Raw genomic sequence first — 15,007 nt, 5'->3', positions numbered from 1 at the left:
GCTCAGTGGCTCAGCCTGTAATCCCGTGCTTTGGGAGGCTGAGGTGAGTGGATTGCCTGAGCTCGCAGGTTCGAGACCTGCCTGAGCAACTTGGTGAGACCTCATCTCTACAATGAATCAAAAATTAGCCGGGCGTGGTAGCGTGTGCCTGTAGTTCCAGCTACTTGGAAGGCTGAGGCGGAAGGATCACCTAAGCCCAGCAGGTTGAGGCTGCGGTGGCCGTGAGCATGCCCCTGCATGCTAGCCTGGACAACAGAGTGAGACTCCAACTCAAAACAAAAAAACCAACAGACAAAAAACAGCCATTAAAAAAAGAAGTGGGTGTGGAAGTAAGAGGTCAGCACAAAGTCAGAAACCAGAAAATACAAAGGACTGGGGTACACAAAGGGTGGTCTTAACTGCAAAAACAAAACAGAATTTCACTAATGGGGACATACCAATGCTTACATCCAGGAAGGTCTTATTTACTCCTGTTAGGAGTCCTAGCCTTGCTGGAACCAGGGACCACCAGACTTGGACAAACAGAAGGAAGCCAAGGAGAAAGAATGACCAGCAAGTTCAAGATCTAGAAACTCCCCAAATCCAGCCTGTAGGTTTATTCCACATTATGATGTCTTTCTCTGTTTCAATTTTATCCCCAGACCCAATTTTTACACCATATATTTTGAAGAGCCTGATTCTGCAGGGCATAATGATGGACCAGTCAGTGCCAGAGTAAGTTTTTTTTTAAAATTCACCAATCATCTAAGTCTAACCCAAAACTTGTAATGGTGTTCTTTAATTTCTACTGAACACAAATATATTTGATATACACACAAGAAGACCAAATTGTTAAAAGTCTAAAAGGGATGCTTTAATCTGCATTGTTAACCAAAAATAATTAAAACTCTAGAAAGAGCAACTGCCTTATTCACTTCATCATGATTCATTTGATGAACACATCTTGCATACTTAAATGTGGCAGTGGTTTCATATAATGAAAACATCAAGGTTAGATACTGCCGAAGCCAATTCAACATGCTAATATGGTTTGTTCCTAGATGAGTTACCTGCAAGTTCATGGTGGAACATCCAGCTGTTCATTCATGCACAGTTCCGTTCGGAAGTTCCTGAAAATTGGACTTAATATGTTATTGTCTCAGGCAGAATGATTTCCCTTTTAGGCTCTCATGATCATTGGGGTGGGCTGTCTAATATAAGTTTCTTCATTATCTAGGCCTTTCTGTGCTGATTTTACTACACATATACAGTCCTTAAATATTTGGACTGTTTAGCAAAAAAAAGCCTCTCTGTCTTTACCCCAGAAAGCCTCTGTTGTTATGGACACAATGCAAAGCTACAAAGACTCCCATGAGGGTGACATTTCCCCACATTGTGGAAACTCACTTAACAACTATCCTCATGTGGAATGTAATTGTCCTCAGTTGGAATGCAAGCATATTTACCCTGGCAGTATGCCTTTGCCACTTCTCAGAAAAGCTATTTTTCTTCCCATTAGACCAAAATAATAATTTTTTAATTATTACTTTATTATTATTATTTTTTAACCGGAGTGTCACTCTGTCACCCAGGATGGAGTGCCGTGGCACACTCACGGCCACTGCAGCCTCAACCTGCTGGGCTCAGGCAATCCTTCTACCTCAGCCTTCCAAGTAGTTGGAACTACAGGCATATGCCACCATGCCCGGCTAATTTTTTGATTTATTGTAGAGATGAGGTCTTGCCAAGTCGCCCAGGCTGGTCTTGAACCCGTGGGCTCAGGCAGTCCTCTCACCTCAGCCTCTCAAAGTGTTGGGATTATAGGTGTGAGCCACCATGCCTGGCCCTTTTTGTTTGTTTGTTTTGTTGTTGTTGTTGTTGCTGTTGTTGTTGTTTCTGAGTTGGAGTCTCATTCCGTCGCCCAGGCTAGAGTGCAGTGGCACACTCACGGCCACCGCAGCCTCGACCTGCTGGGCTTAGGCAATCCTTCCACCTCAGCCTTCCAAGCAGCCAGAACTACAGGCGAGTGCTATCATGCCCGACTAATTTTTTGATTTATTGTAGAGACGAGGTCTCACCAAGTTGTCCAGGCTGTTTTCAAACCTGTGGGCTCAGGCAATCCTTTCACCTTGGCCTCCCAAAGTGCTGGGATTACAGGCTTGAGCCACCACATCTGGCCCCTTTTTTTGTTTAAGTTGAAGTCTTACTCTATCACCCAGGCTTGAATGCAGTGGCATGGCTGTGGTTGACCACAACCTTGACCTTCCAAGTAGCTATGACTATAGTCATGCACACCCAGGTTTGTTTGTTTGTTTGTAAAAACAAAGTCTTGCTATGTTGCCTAGGTTGGTTTTGAACTCTTGGTCTTACCAAACTGCTAGGATTACAGGGGTGAGTCACTGCACCAGGTTAAACATGATTCTTAATATAGGGTCCTGCTCAAGCCTCAACACACTACGCCTTAGGTCTCTTCTAGAAGCCTTCCCACACCACTCTAGATTATTACAGAATTTTGCACCTTTTCAGGTTACTCTATGGATGAGAGGTATAGGAACTACCTAGACAGAGTCACCCTTTCTTCTTTTCTACTGTAACTGTTAACCATGTTTGCTCGGAAGGTCAAGGTTGTGGTCAACCATGGCTATGCCACTGCATTCAAGCCTGGGTGACAGAGTAAAACTTCAACTTAAACAAAAAACATCTGAGCGGGCCACTTGATTTTTGTTTGTTGAATGGACCTATACAGCAGTCTTCAGATTAGGCATCACTTCCTTTTCTTCCATTCAGTGCCTGAGTTTAGCATCCAAATACATTTTCTTTCTTTTTCTTTTCTTTTTCTTTTTTTTGAGTTGGCGTCTCACTCTGTTGCCCAGGCTGGAGTGCAGTGGCATGCTCACGGCCACCCCAGCATGGACCCACTGGGCTCCGGCAATCCTTCCCCCCTCAGCCTTCCAAGAAGCCGGAACTACAGGCGTGCGCTCCCACCCCTGGCTAATTTCTGATTTATTGTAGAGATGAGATCTCGCCAAGTTGCCCGGACTGATCTCGAACCCATAGGCTCAGGCAATCCACTCGCCTCGGCCTCCCAAAGTGCTGGGATGACAGGCTGAGCCACCGAGCCCTATCGTCTTTTCTTTTTTAAATTAATAGTAGAGATGAGGTCTTGCTATGTTGCTTAGGCTGGTCATGAACTCCTGGCCTCAAGCGATCCTCCCACTTTGGCCTACCAAAGTGCTGGGATTATAGGTATGAGCTACAACACCTGGCCTAAACTATAATTTTGAAAAGTGCTGCCAAGGAAAAGATCAGGGTGTCCTTAGAAGCCTAGGAGGAGATCCCAGCCCAGTCTGGGGCAGGGTGGGAGTTGGAGCTGGTTAGGAGATTCTCCTTGAGTGACAAAAAGGAAACAGAATTTGCAAATGGCCTAACTGAGGAACAAGCTGTGCACACTGGAAGAATACATAGAATGAACAAAAGGACAGACTAATTGCTGGATGACTCCACAAATTGATAACATGGTAATGGTAAGAATAATAAGAGTAGTTAACCTTACTGGGTGTCACTCTGTGGCAGACACTATTAGGAGTGCTGTGTTCTGGCCGGGCTCAGTGGCTCAGCCTGTCATCCCAGCACTTTGGGAGGCCTAGGCGAGTGGATTGCCTGAACCTGAGGGTTCGAGACCAGCCTGAGCAACTTGGCGAGACCTCGTCTCTACAATAAATCAAAACATTAGCTGGGTATGGTGGTGCATGCCTGTAGTTCCAGCTACTTGGAAGGCTGAGGCAGAAAGATCGCTGGAGACCTGCAGGTTGACATGGAGGTGGCTTTGAGTGCGCGTGCCACTGCACTTGAGTCTGGGCGACGGAGTGATAATCCGATTCAAAAAAAAAAAGTGCTGTGTTCCTATCAATATCTGCAGCATTGTGAACCAGGGGAGAGGACTAAGAGGAAGCCCAGAGGAGGTGACAGGCACCGCATCCTGTGGGTCCTTGCAGGCCATAAAAAGTGCAGTGGGGAGCATTGAGGCATTGTAATCTGGGTAGTGACAGGACAGGATTCATGTATATTTAGAAGTCACTCTTACTGTATGAGAGGACAGGGTTGGAGCAGGCAAGAGAAAGTGGGCAGAGACAGGTTAGCTTTTGCAACAGTCCAGAAAAGAGGTCATAATGACTTGGAGTGAGGGTAGTGACAGCTGCCACGAAGTCACATTTGCCATTCATTTAGGAAATGGGCTTGGCACCACTCAGTGTGAGCCGGGGAGGGGATGGCGATCAGGGTGATCTCCTGGGTTCTTTTATGCATCAGCAGGTGGTTCCATTTACATTAACGAGATCGCTGAAGGCAAGTAAGCTTGGGAAAGATGTTCATTTCACAGCTGAGGTGTCCAGGAGTAGACAGATTGAATATAGGTTTATAGAGCAAAGGAGGGGAAGATCCAGGCATTCGGCAGCGTGTAGATGGTGCCTGGAGTGACGACATCCTAAAGCGGGGGTGAGGAATGACAGCCGAAGGGTTAAGACTAAGCCTCACTTAAAACTTGGGAAGAAGAGAGAGAACAGATGGAGAAAGCTGAAGGTGTCGTGGCTTTTTAAAAATTATTGTTGGCCGGGCTTGGTGGCTCAACCTGTAATCCCAGCACTTTGGGAGGCCGAGGCAAGTGGATTGCCTGAGTCCGTGGGTTTGAGATCAGCCCGGGCAACTTGGAGAGCGCTCATCTCTACAATAAAAATAAAAAAATGAGCCAGGCATGGTGGCGCACCCTGTAGTTCCAGCTACTTGGAAGGCTGAGGCAGAAGGATGGCCTGAGCCCAGAAGGTCGACACTGGGGTGGCCATGAGTGTGCCACTGCCCTCCAGTCTGAGCGATGGAGTGAGACTCTGATTCAAAAAAGGGAAGAAAATTATTGTTATTTTTAATCACATGCCTTTAACTGAGTTAATAGGCTTATACCTTAAAGGACAAGGCTATTTGTTTATTTTGACTCATTTACTGAGTTGAAATCTTATTAATGTGTTCCAGATGTTTTGGTTATCAAAACCTTCTTGCTCTGCTATCTCTTTAAGGCCTACTTTGAAACCGTTTCTGGTGGACCTAACATTTTTCTAGAACTTCTTAGGGGTGAAGAAGATGACCCTCTTACTGCCAGAAGCCAGGCTGAAAGGACAATGTAAATAATAACTTAAAATTTTTAAGGAAATCTTTGCTTAAGAAGTTTTCTTTAGTTTTTAAAATTTGATAGTGTAAACACTGTTTACATGGGAAGATTATTGTGGCCTGGTATAACTCAAGAAGGTTTTATGACATGGAAACATCAAGGGTGAAAGACTTGAGCAGGCAGGAGGAGGTTTGAAACACAGTAAAACCAGGAATTTCTTAGCAACAAATTTGTTACAATGAGTCTCTAGGTTTGAAGATGAATTAGACACAGAATGTTCTGACTGGTCATGCGTAACTTTAATTAGTGGCCTACATACTTCAGAGAGATTCAGCTGTTATTCACTATTGGTAAGTTACTACATCTTAGGGTAAAATGAAAAGTTTCTTCTCTATCTCTTTTAACTACAAAAGCCACATTTATTACTACTGCTAATTATTTTACTATCCAAAAAGCTGCTCATTTATTGCCCATTCTGGGCACTTCTTGTTTCTTTCTTTGGCTGGGCGAGCCTTGGGGCCGACATCTGGTCACTTCCCGCCCTGTGGAGTTCTGTGGCGTGTGTATTTCGTGACAAACTCTAGGTCTGGGAAACATGTAATGAGTTGGGCGGTGATCTGTCGCCGGTAAGAGCTCACACTCTCCTTGGACCAGACACATACACAGATTGTTTCAAACTGGGAGGAGTCCGATGGCAGCAGTGTGCCAGGACAGAAGAGGGAGGGGCTCGTGGTGTGGTTGGGGGAGTGAGGAGGATGACTGGGGACAAGGCAACAGGTGGAAGCCAAGACTGTCACTAAGATGGAAGGCCAGGAAAGCGTCTTGGGGTTGATGATGGATTGAACCATAGATAGATGGCTTGTGTTCAAGTCCTGATCTGTCTTTTATTAACTGTGGGACCAGGAATATGTTACTTAACTTTTTTTTTTTTTTAAGAATGTAGGGTATGGCCAGGCATGGTGGCTCAAACCTGTAATCCCAGCAATTTGGAAGGCCGAGGTGAGAGGATTGCCTGAGCCCGCAGGTTCGAGACCCGCCCGGGCAACTTGGCAAGACCTCATCTCTACAATAAAATTAAAAAATTATAGCCGGCTGTGGTAGCGTGCACCTGTAGTTCTGGCTACTTGGAAGGCTGAGGCGGAAGGATCGCCTGAGCCCAGCCGGTCAACACTGGGGTGGCTGTGAGTGTGCCACTGCACTCCACCTGGATGACCGAGTGAGATTGCAACTCAAAAAAAAACCCCAAAATGTAGGATACAATTCAGGATTAGATTTACAAATGGTCATTGTACGGATAAGGTTGGGTCTCGCTTTGGTCCCCATTTTGCCTGGTTTGAGATAAACTTTCCTGCCTTTATAACTAGCAGTTCCAGTGACACCCTCTGTGAATGTTTGCTAGGAGGATTTCATGAGATCATGCACTAAAGCACTTAAAACTATGTGCCTTGTAAAATTCTTTCACAAGAAAGAAAAAAAAGTAATCATTGTTATGATAGTACTATGACAGATTAAATATCTTTTCCCAATCCATTGCTGTTTCACTATCTTATTCACTTGAAAAAAAATAGTGAAAAGTTACATCAGTGAAATTTACTTAAACCTTAAGTCAGGTCAATGTGCTATATTGATAAAGTGTAGAAAGTTGAAAATCACAAGAGTATAACCTACAAAATAAAAGAACTCAAATTCCGCTACTCAGAGTTAACCACCGTTAATAGTACTTTGATATATTTCTGTTTAGTTTTCTTTCTTTCTTTCTTTCTTTCTTTTTTTTTTTTTTGAGTCAGAGTCTCACTCTGTTGCCCAGGCTGGAGTGCAGTGACAATACTCATGGCCACCCCAGCGTCAACCTGCTGGGCTTCAGCGATCCTTCCACCTCAGCCTTCCAAGGAGTCAGAACTGCAGGCGTGTGCTACCACGCTCGGCTAATTTTTGATTTATTGTAGAGATGAGGTCTCACCAAGTTGCCCGGGCTGGTCTCGGACCTGTGGGCTCAGGTAATCCTTTCAACTTGGCCTCCCAAAGTGCTGGGATTACAGTCTGAGCCATTGCACCCAACCTCCATTTAGTTTTCTATGCATGCATGTTTACTAAGAAATGCTAAATTTATTTCAAAACAAAATCAGGATTATACAAGATGTATGAATGTGAACACAGTTTGGTTTTCGTTTGTTATGTTTCACTTGTATTGTGACTATTTTCCTGTGCCACTGCTGTTTGAGAAGTGTTTTTTCATGGCTGTATATTATGCTTTCTTAAGGATGTGGCATCATTTATTTTTCTTTGAATTTAGTTTATGACTCAATAATGTGTTGAATGTGTTTGTATATAAATCTCCATTTGTACTCTAAGTGTTTACTTTGGACAAATACTCAGAAGTAGGATTATTAGATTACAAAAGATGCCCCTTTTTGATCCTCTGGTAACTCATTGTCACATGACCCTCTGGAATGTGTGTAACCATTAGACTCTCTTGAAAGTGTCCCTCAACTCCTCTCTCTAACATCAGTCATGACTGAAAACTTTCGTGATTGAATAATGCTTCTTGACATTCAACATTGTTTCATGTATTTATTGGCCAGTAGTCTATCTTCATTTGTAGGGAATGTGGTTTAATTTTTTGTTTACATAATTTAGAGAATTGGCATTTGGTAAATGTGGTAAGATGGGTGCTGAGCTCTGATATTCTATTTCAAAAGTCAGCTATTTCCCAGAAGGTGATGTGTTCAGTTTTTCCTTCAGTAGATCATGACTGATTTAATTAAAACAATTCATGAAAACAACCTTACTCCAATTTTTTTTTTAGGTAATTAAAGCCTTACAGCAAGTCGATAATACTTTTGGAATGTTTATGGAAGGCCTGAAACAGCGGAACTTACACAATTGTGTTAATATAATCATTTTGGCTGACCATGGTATGTTTTTTTGGGGTTTTTTTTTCTAAATAATATTATATCATTGATTATATTTATCATTTCAGAAATCATACAAAAATAATAGTGATATTTTAAAGTCTGTATTTCCAGATCAAAAAACTCTTGAAGAAGCAAAGAATAAATTCTGTGGCAGATTGTGATGAAAAGAGGACTAAATTGAAACTGGTAGTTTAATTATTCCGACATCCCCTGAAAACCTATTATATATATTATTTTCTTTCTTTCTTTCTTTCTTTGAGTTGGGAGCTCACTCTTGCTGCCCAGGCTGGAGTGCAGTGGCACTTTCAAGGCCACCGCAGCCTCGATCTGCTAGGCTTAGGTGATCCTTCTGCCTCAGCCTTCCAAGTAGCTGGAACTACAGATGCACACCACCACACCCGGCTAGTTTTTGTGATTTATTGTAGAGATGAGATCTCACCAAGTTGCCCAGGCTGGTCTCGAACCCCCGGGCTCAGGTAATCCTCTTGCCTAGGCCTCCCAAAGTGCTGGGATTACAGGCTGAACCACCACGCCGGGCCCATATATATTATTTTCTAAAAGACATAATACAATTTTAAATTTAAAAAATGCCAGTCTCTCTCAGCATTTTCTTCCTAGGAAGGGTTTTGTTGATTTAAAACAAAAGTGCCATCTATTTTTATAAAACAATATAGTAAGAGAATAAGGAAGAGTTAGTGGTATTTAACAGGGAGTTGATTGGGTTGTCATTCAGTCTCAAAAGTGCTCTGGAGCCATTTTTTCAGCCGGTGATTTATTCATGTAGTTTGGCTATAGTTTTTTAATACATTGACCAGTTTTGCCACGTCACGTGTGGTTGGATTTTCTTTCTTTTAGTTATGTGAATAGATGTGTATCTAATTATAGCTTTTTGTCTCTAAAGTCCCTGTCACCTCACATTTCTCTACTTGAGGTTACTCTGGCTTAACCTGAATTGAAAGGAAGTGAAACAGTGGCCACCGTCACACAGGATACATCCACGCAGTTTCCAAGTATATGTTCCTTAGTTCCACAAATATTTTAAGTTCTTGCTCAATGCCGAGTGCTCTCCTAGATACAGAGTAGTCCTCTCCTAGCTGGGGTGGTCAGACCGTCTTCTCGAGGAGGACATTCAAAGTCAATCTCTAGCACCTTGAAGATACTAGGCATGGGCACAAGGAAGAAAAAGTGTGTCTTCAGAACTCTTGTTTCCATTGTAGAACATCAGGATCATGGAAAACACAGTGATGCATTTTTAAGATTTTAGGGTTCACTAACATCCTTCCCTGTTGCTTTAAAATTAGGCCGGGCTCGGTGGTTCAGCGTATAATCCCAGCATTTTGGGAGGCCGAGGCAAGTGGATTGCCTGAGCCTGCAGGTTCGAGACCAGCCTGGGCAACTTGGTGAGACCTTGTCTCTACAGTAAATTAAAAAAAAAATTAGCCGGACGTGGTTGTACGCACCTGTCATCCCAGCTACTTGGAAGGCTGAGGTGAAAGGATCACCGAAGCCCAGCAGGTCAACTCTGGGGTGGCCGTGAGTGTGCCACTGCACTCCAGCCTGGGCAATGGAGTGAGACTCCAACTCAAAAGTAAAATAAAATTTATAAAAATTAAAGGGAGCCCTTTTAATGCATATCTTGTCAAAAGAAATTTATAAAAATGAAAATGTGTATGTAGTCTAAAAAAGTTTAATGACCAAATCTTTTTATTTTATTTATTTATTTAGAAAGTAGGATTTATTAAGAGGACAGAAAAGTTCCCACAGTGGGAGGGGACCTGAAGGGGTGGCCCCCAAATCTTTTTAGAGCACAGTTGCTTATATAAATTTAAATAATATACTTTTAAAATAAATATTTTCTAATCCTAGTTCTCTTTTTAAAAATTATTATTTATTATAGAGATGTGGGGTACATTTCAGGGTTAGGTATATAAACATTGATCATGCAGGTACCCTTGTTGATGAGGTATTTTCCTAGTTCTCTTAACGTACTGTTTTATAAAAGTGCATGTTGCTTTTTGGTTTAAAATTGTATCGTGTTGTCTTATATACAAATCAGATAATATCAAGATTTGATTAGCCTCCTACAGAGGACTTTCTTCTTCAAAATTTACTTGGCTGGGCTCGGTGACCCAGCCTGTCATCAGCACTTTGGAAGGCTGAGGCGAGTGAATAGCCTGAGCCTGCGGGTTTGATACTAGAGATGGAGTGAGATTCCGACTCAAAAAAAAAATTACTTTACTTGATCTACATTGAACAAATGCTCTGTTTATAATTTCTGTGTACTCTTTTCTCATAAACGTGACCCCTCTCCACTGCCATTTAGAGCAAAGTAATAAGGTAAATTGCGTAAGCTCTCAGTGAAACTTGGTTTGAACTCTGTAACATGAAGTGTCTTCTATTTGACATGACCAAAGACAACCAACTGTTATCATCTAATACATTCAGTGGATTTTTTTTTCAGGAATGGAGCAGACTTACTGTGACAAGATGGAATATATGACTGATTATTTTTCCCAAATAAACTTCTACATGTATGAAGGGCCTGCCCCCCGCATTAGGACTCGAAATATACCTAATGACTTTTTTAGTTGTAAGTATGAAGACACCCACATTTTTTTAGAAAAGGGTAATCATGAGCATGAATAACCATAGCCTCCAGATTCTGAGAGGATGCGGGGATTATCAGAGCCCCTACTGACTTCTTGGAATGACCACAGATGCAGATGTGAGACTCCCGTGTTTCAGTACAGTCAGTCATAAACGCTGTGGCAATATCTAATATTGTTAGGTTAAAATACATTCTGCTTCATTCTCAAATGCTAAAACACTTATTTGCTTGAAATAAATTTTGATTTAATTTTCCCAAACCATGGTTATTAATAACCATGCGTATGTGTCAAATTCACCTGAATTGTTCACATTTTTTTCAATTGTCAAGAATCAATTGTAATGCATTTTTTCTTTTGAAACAGTTAATTCTGAAGAAATTGTTAGAAATCTCAGTGTAAGTACACATTCTCCTTATTACATATATTTAAGTTAATATACTGACCTTAATCTCAGTTCTATGAAATTTGTATTCTGTATTTCTAAGTCTAGACCATTTGTAATTAATTTTTTAAACCTCTAATCAACATTATTTTATAAGCATATTAGATGTTTTAATCTCAGTTGTTTTAATCTTGGAGTTGACACTTCTATAGGAGATTAGTTTGGGGGTATAAACTTCTATAGCAGATTAGTTAGGCAGTATTAGTTTGGGGGTATCAGGCACCAACTCCTGGTTATCAGGGAAAGGACTGTGTCCCCATTCAACAGCACTGTCTTGATGAGTTTCTTTTCCCATATTCTGTGTTTCTTCATATCAGGAGATAGTGAGTCACAGACTCTTCTAGAGTCTTTTTGTACAGCTCAGAAAAATAATCTCTATTCTTCATAAGTATAATCATAACTGCTTTTGATTGGTTCCCACATCCTAGCTTGTAAGTAAATGAGTAGGAGAAACTGCAGATGGCATAAAGCCATATTTTTCAAAGTAGGGTTCACTACTCCTGGAGAAGGCTGGAATATTCTTCTGTGGTAGCTTTAAGAGTTATATATTCAAAATATCTTCTCAAATACACATGTATGGAATTCATTAGTTCACTGCTGCTTGGTATGAGACTCAATGTCTCCAAGTACAGGTGGCATCCAGTTACAGGCATACTTTCTTTTATTGTGTTTTACTGTATTGCTCTTGGCAAATGTTGCATTTTTTACAAACTACAGCTTTGTGGCATCGAGCAGTTCTATCAGCATTATTTTTCCGATAGCGTGTGTTCACTTCGTGTCTCTGTGTCACATTTTGACAATTCTTCCAACATTCCAAACTTTTTCATTATTCATACCTGTTATGGTGATCTGTGATCAGTGACCTCTGATGTTACCGTTTTAATTGTTTTGAGGCACCCTGAGCTAGCCCCAGTAAAAGATGACAAACATAATAAATGTGTGTGTTATGACAGCGCCACCAACTGGCCATTCGCCATCTCTCTTTCTTCCGTTGGGATATTGAAATTAGGCAGGTTAATAACACTGCACTGGCTGTCTAAGTGTTCAAGTGAAAGAGAGAGTCACACCCACATGCTTCACTTTAAATCAAAAGCTAGAGATGATTAAGCTTAGTGAGAAAGGCACACAGAAAACCGAGACAGGCTGAAAGCTAGACCTCTTATGCCACTTAGCCAAGTTGTGAATGAAGGCAAAGAAAAAAAAATTAAGAGTGCTACTCCAGTGAGTGCACGAACGGCAAGAGACCAAAGTTTTGAAGCTGAGATGAAGACAGTTTGAGTGGTCTAGACAGAAGATCAGACCAACTCTACCATTCTCTGAAGCCAAAGCCCAATCCAGAGCAAGGCCCTAACTCTCTTCAGTTCTGTGAAGGATGAGAAAGGTGAGGCCTCTGCCAAAGAAAAGTTGGAAGCTAACAGAGCTTGGTTCATGAGGCTTAAGAAAAGAGGCAATCTTCATGACATCAGAGTGTAAGGTGAAGCAGCAAGGGCTGACATTGAAGTTACAGCAAGTTATCCAGAAGATCCAGCTAAAATCATTGATGAAGGCAGTTACACTAAACAAATTTGTTTCTGTAAATAAAACAGCCTTCTGTTGGAAGAAGACGCCATCTAGGACTTTTGTAGCTAGAGAGGAGAAGACCAATCCTGTCTTCAAAGGAAAAAAAGCTTCAAAAAATGACTGATTCATTAGGGGAGAATGCAGCTGGTGACATTAAGTTGAAACCAATGCTCCTTGATCATTCTGAAAAGTCTAGGGCCCTTAAGGAGTATGCTAAATTGGCCCTGCCTGTGCTTTATACATGAAAAAACAAAGCCTGGATGACAGCACTTCTGTCGACAGCATAATGACTGTAAATTTTAAGACTACTATTGAGAATTACTGCTTAGTAAAAATAGATTCCTTTAAGATATTATTAGTCGTTGACAATGCACCTAGTCACTCAAGAACTCTGATGGAGATGTACAAAGAAATTAATGTTTTGGTCATGCCTGCTAACATAATATCCATTCTACAACCCACAGATCAAGGAGTCATTTAGAATCTTGAGTCTTATTATTTAAGAAATACATTTTGGCTGGGCTCAGTGGCCTGTAATTCCAGCACTTTGGGAGGCCAAGGCAAGAGGATTGCCTGAGCAACTTGGTGAGACCTTGCCACTACAGTATATCACACAAACCAGCTGGGAATGGTGGTGTGCATCTGTAGTTCCAGCTACTTGGAAGGCTGAGGTGGAAGGATCCCCTAAACCCAGTAGGTTGAGGCTACGGTGGCTGTGAGTGTGCCACTACATGCTAGCCTGGCTGACAAAGTGAGCCTCCAACTCAAAAAAATAAAATGGAAATACATTTCATAAAGGCTACAGTTTCTATAGATGGCGATCCTTCTCATGGATCTTAGCAAAGTCAACTGAAACCATCTAGAAAGGATTTGCCATTCCAGCTTCCATTCTAGCTGGGCCGGGTACGGTTGCTCATGCTTATAATTCCAGCACTTTGGGAGGTCAAGGTGAGAGGATTGCCTGAACCCACGGGTTCGAGACCAACCTAGGCAACTTGGTGAGACCTCATCTCTACAAAAAATCAAAAAATTAGCCAGGTGCAGTGGTGCCTGCCTGTAGTTTCAGCTACTTGGAAGCCTGAGGCAGAAGGATCGCCTGAGCCCTGCAGGTCGAGGCTGTGGTGGCTGTGAGCATGCCACTGCACTCCGGCCTGGGCGACAGACTCCAACTCAAAAAAAAGAAAAAAGAAAAGAACGTTTGTGATGTATGGGAAGAGATCAAAATATCAATATTAACAGGAGTTTGGAAGAAGTTGATTCCAACCACTATAGATGACTTTGAGGGATTTAAATTCTTCAGTGGAGAAAGTGACTGCGGAAGATGTGGTGGAAATTGCAAGACAATCAGGATTAGAAGAAGAGCCTAAAGATGTGACTGAATGACTGCAATCTCATGATCAAACTTTACTGACTGAGAGTTGCTTCCTATGGACGAAAGTCGTTTCTCAAGATGGAAACTATTCCTGGCAAAGATGCTGTGAACATTGTCGAAATGACAACAAAGGATTTGGACTATTACATAAACTTAGTTCATAAAGTAGTAGCTTTGGAAAGTTTTGAGAGGATTGACTCTAATTTTGAAAGAAATTCTACTGTGGGTAAAATGTTATCAAGCATCATAATTTCTATAGATAAATCTGTAGAAAAGAGGGGTCAATCAGTGCGGCAAATTTTATTGTTGTCTTATTTTAAGAAATTACCACAGCCACCCCAGCCTTCACTAACCACCACTCTGATCAGTCAGCAGCCAACAACATCGAGGCAGGACCCTCTACCAGCAAAAGGATGAAGTCTTGCTGAAGGCTTAGATTGTGAACTTTTTTTTTTTGGCAATAAGATTTTTGTTTTTGTTTTGAGTTGGAGTCTCACTCTGGCACCCAGGCTGGAGTGCAGTGGCACCTGATGGCCACCACAGCATCGACCTGCTGGACTCAGGTGATCCTTCTGCCTCAGCCTTCCAAGCAGCTGGAACTACAGATACACGCCACAATGCCCAGCTAACCAGTAAAGTATTTTTAAGTTAAGGTATGCACTTTTTCAGATGTAATGCTATTGCACAGTTAATAGACTACAAGATTGTGTAAACATAGCTTTTATACACAGTGGAAAAGCAATCCATGTGATTTGCACTATTACATGGTCTACAATGGAACCCACAATATCTCCAAGGTACGCCTGCATTGTAAAATATGTTAGGGTGGACAATAAGAAACACTGGGTAAAGCGTGGTTAATATAATCTGAGACCTGCTACAAATTACTCTGTAGAGTAATACTCACTCTCTTAACACCTAGTATTCTGATCTTGAGTTAATATGATAGACCTGACGTGGTGGCTCACGCCT

At 41.7% G+C, this 15,007-nt stretch overlaps 1 protein-coding gene across 1 annotated transcript in view; it reads left to right on the top strand.

Annotated features, from left to right (window-relative positions):
• ENPP3 (ectonucleotide pyrophosphatase/phosphodiesterase 3) overlaps positions 1 to 15,007 on the top strand; it is a 102,391-nt gene that overhangs the window by 39,196 nt on the left and 48,188 nt on the right. Inside the window, exons 11-14 of the mRNA XM_008071885.2 lie at positions 642 to 714; positions 7,944 to 8,052; positions 10,514 to 10,642; positions 11,025 to 11,056. Of these exons, the coding sequence (XP_008070076.1) occupies positions 642 to 714; positions 7,944 to 8,052; positions 10,514 to 10,642; positions 11,025 to 11,056 (343 nt within the window). The remainder of the gene's footprint in view (positions 1 to 641; positions 715 to 7,943; positions 8,053 to 10,513; positions 10,643 to 11,024; positions 11,057 to 15,007) is intronic.

Source organism: Carlito syrichta, unplaced genomic scaffold (genome assembly GCF_000164805.1).
Source record: "Carlito syrichta isolate Samal-C Ts95f unplaced genomic scaffold, Tarsius_syrichta-2.0.1 Scaffold314781, whole genome shotgun sequence".
NCBI lineage: Eukaryota > Metazoa > Chordata > Mammalia > Primates > Tarsiidae > Carlito > Carlito syrichta.
This window is presented reverse-complemented; position numbering and strand designations above follow the sequence as displayed.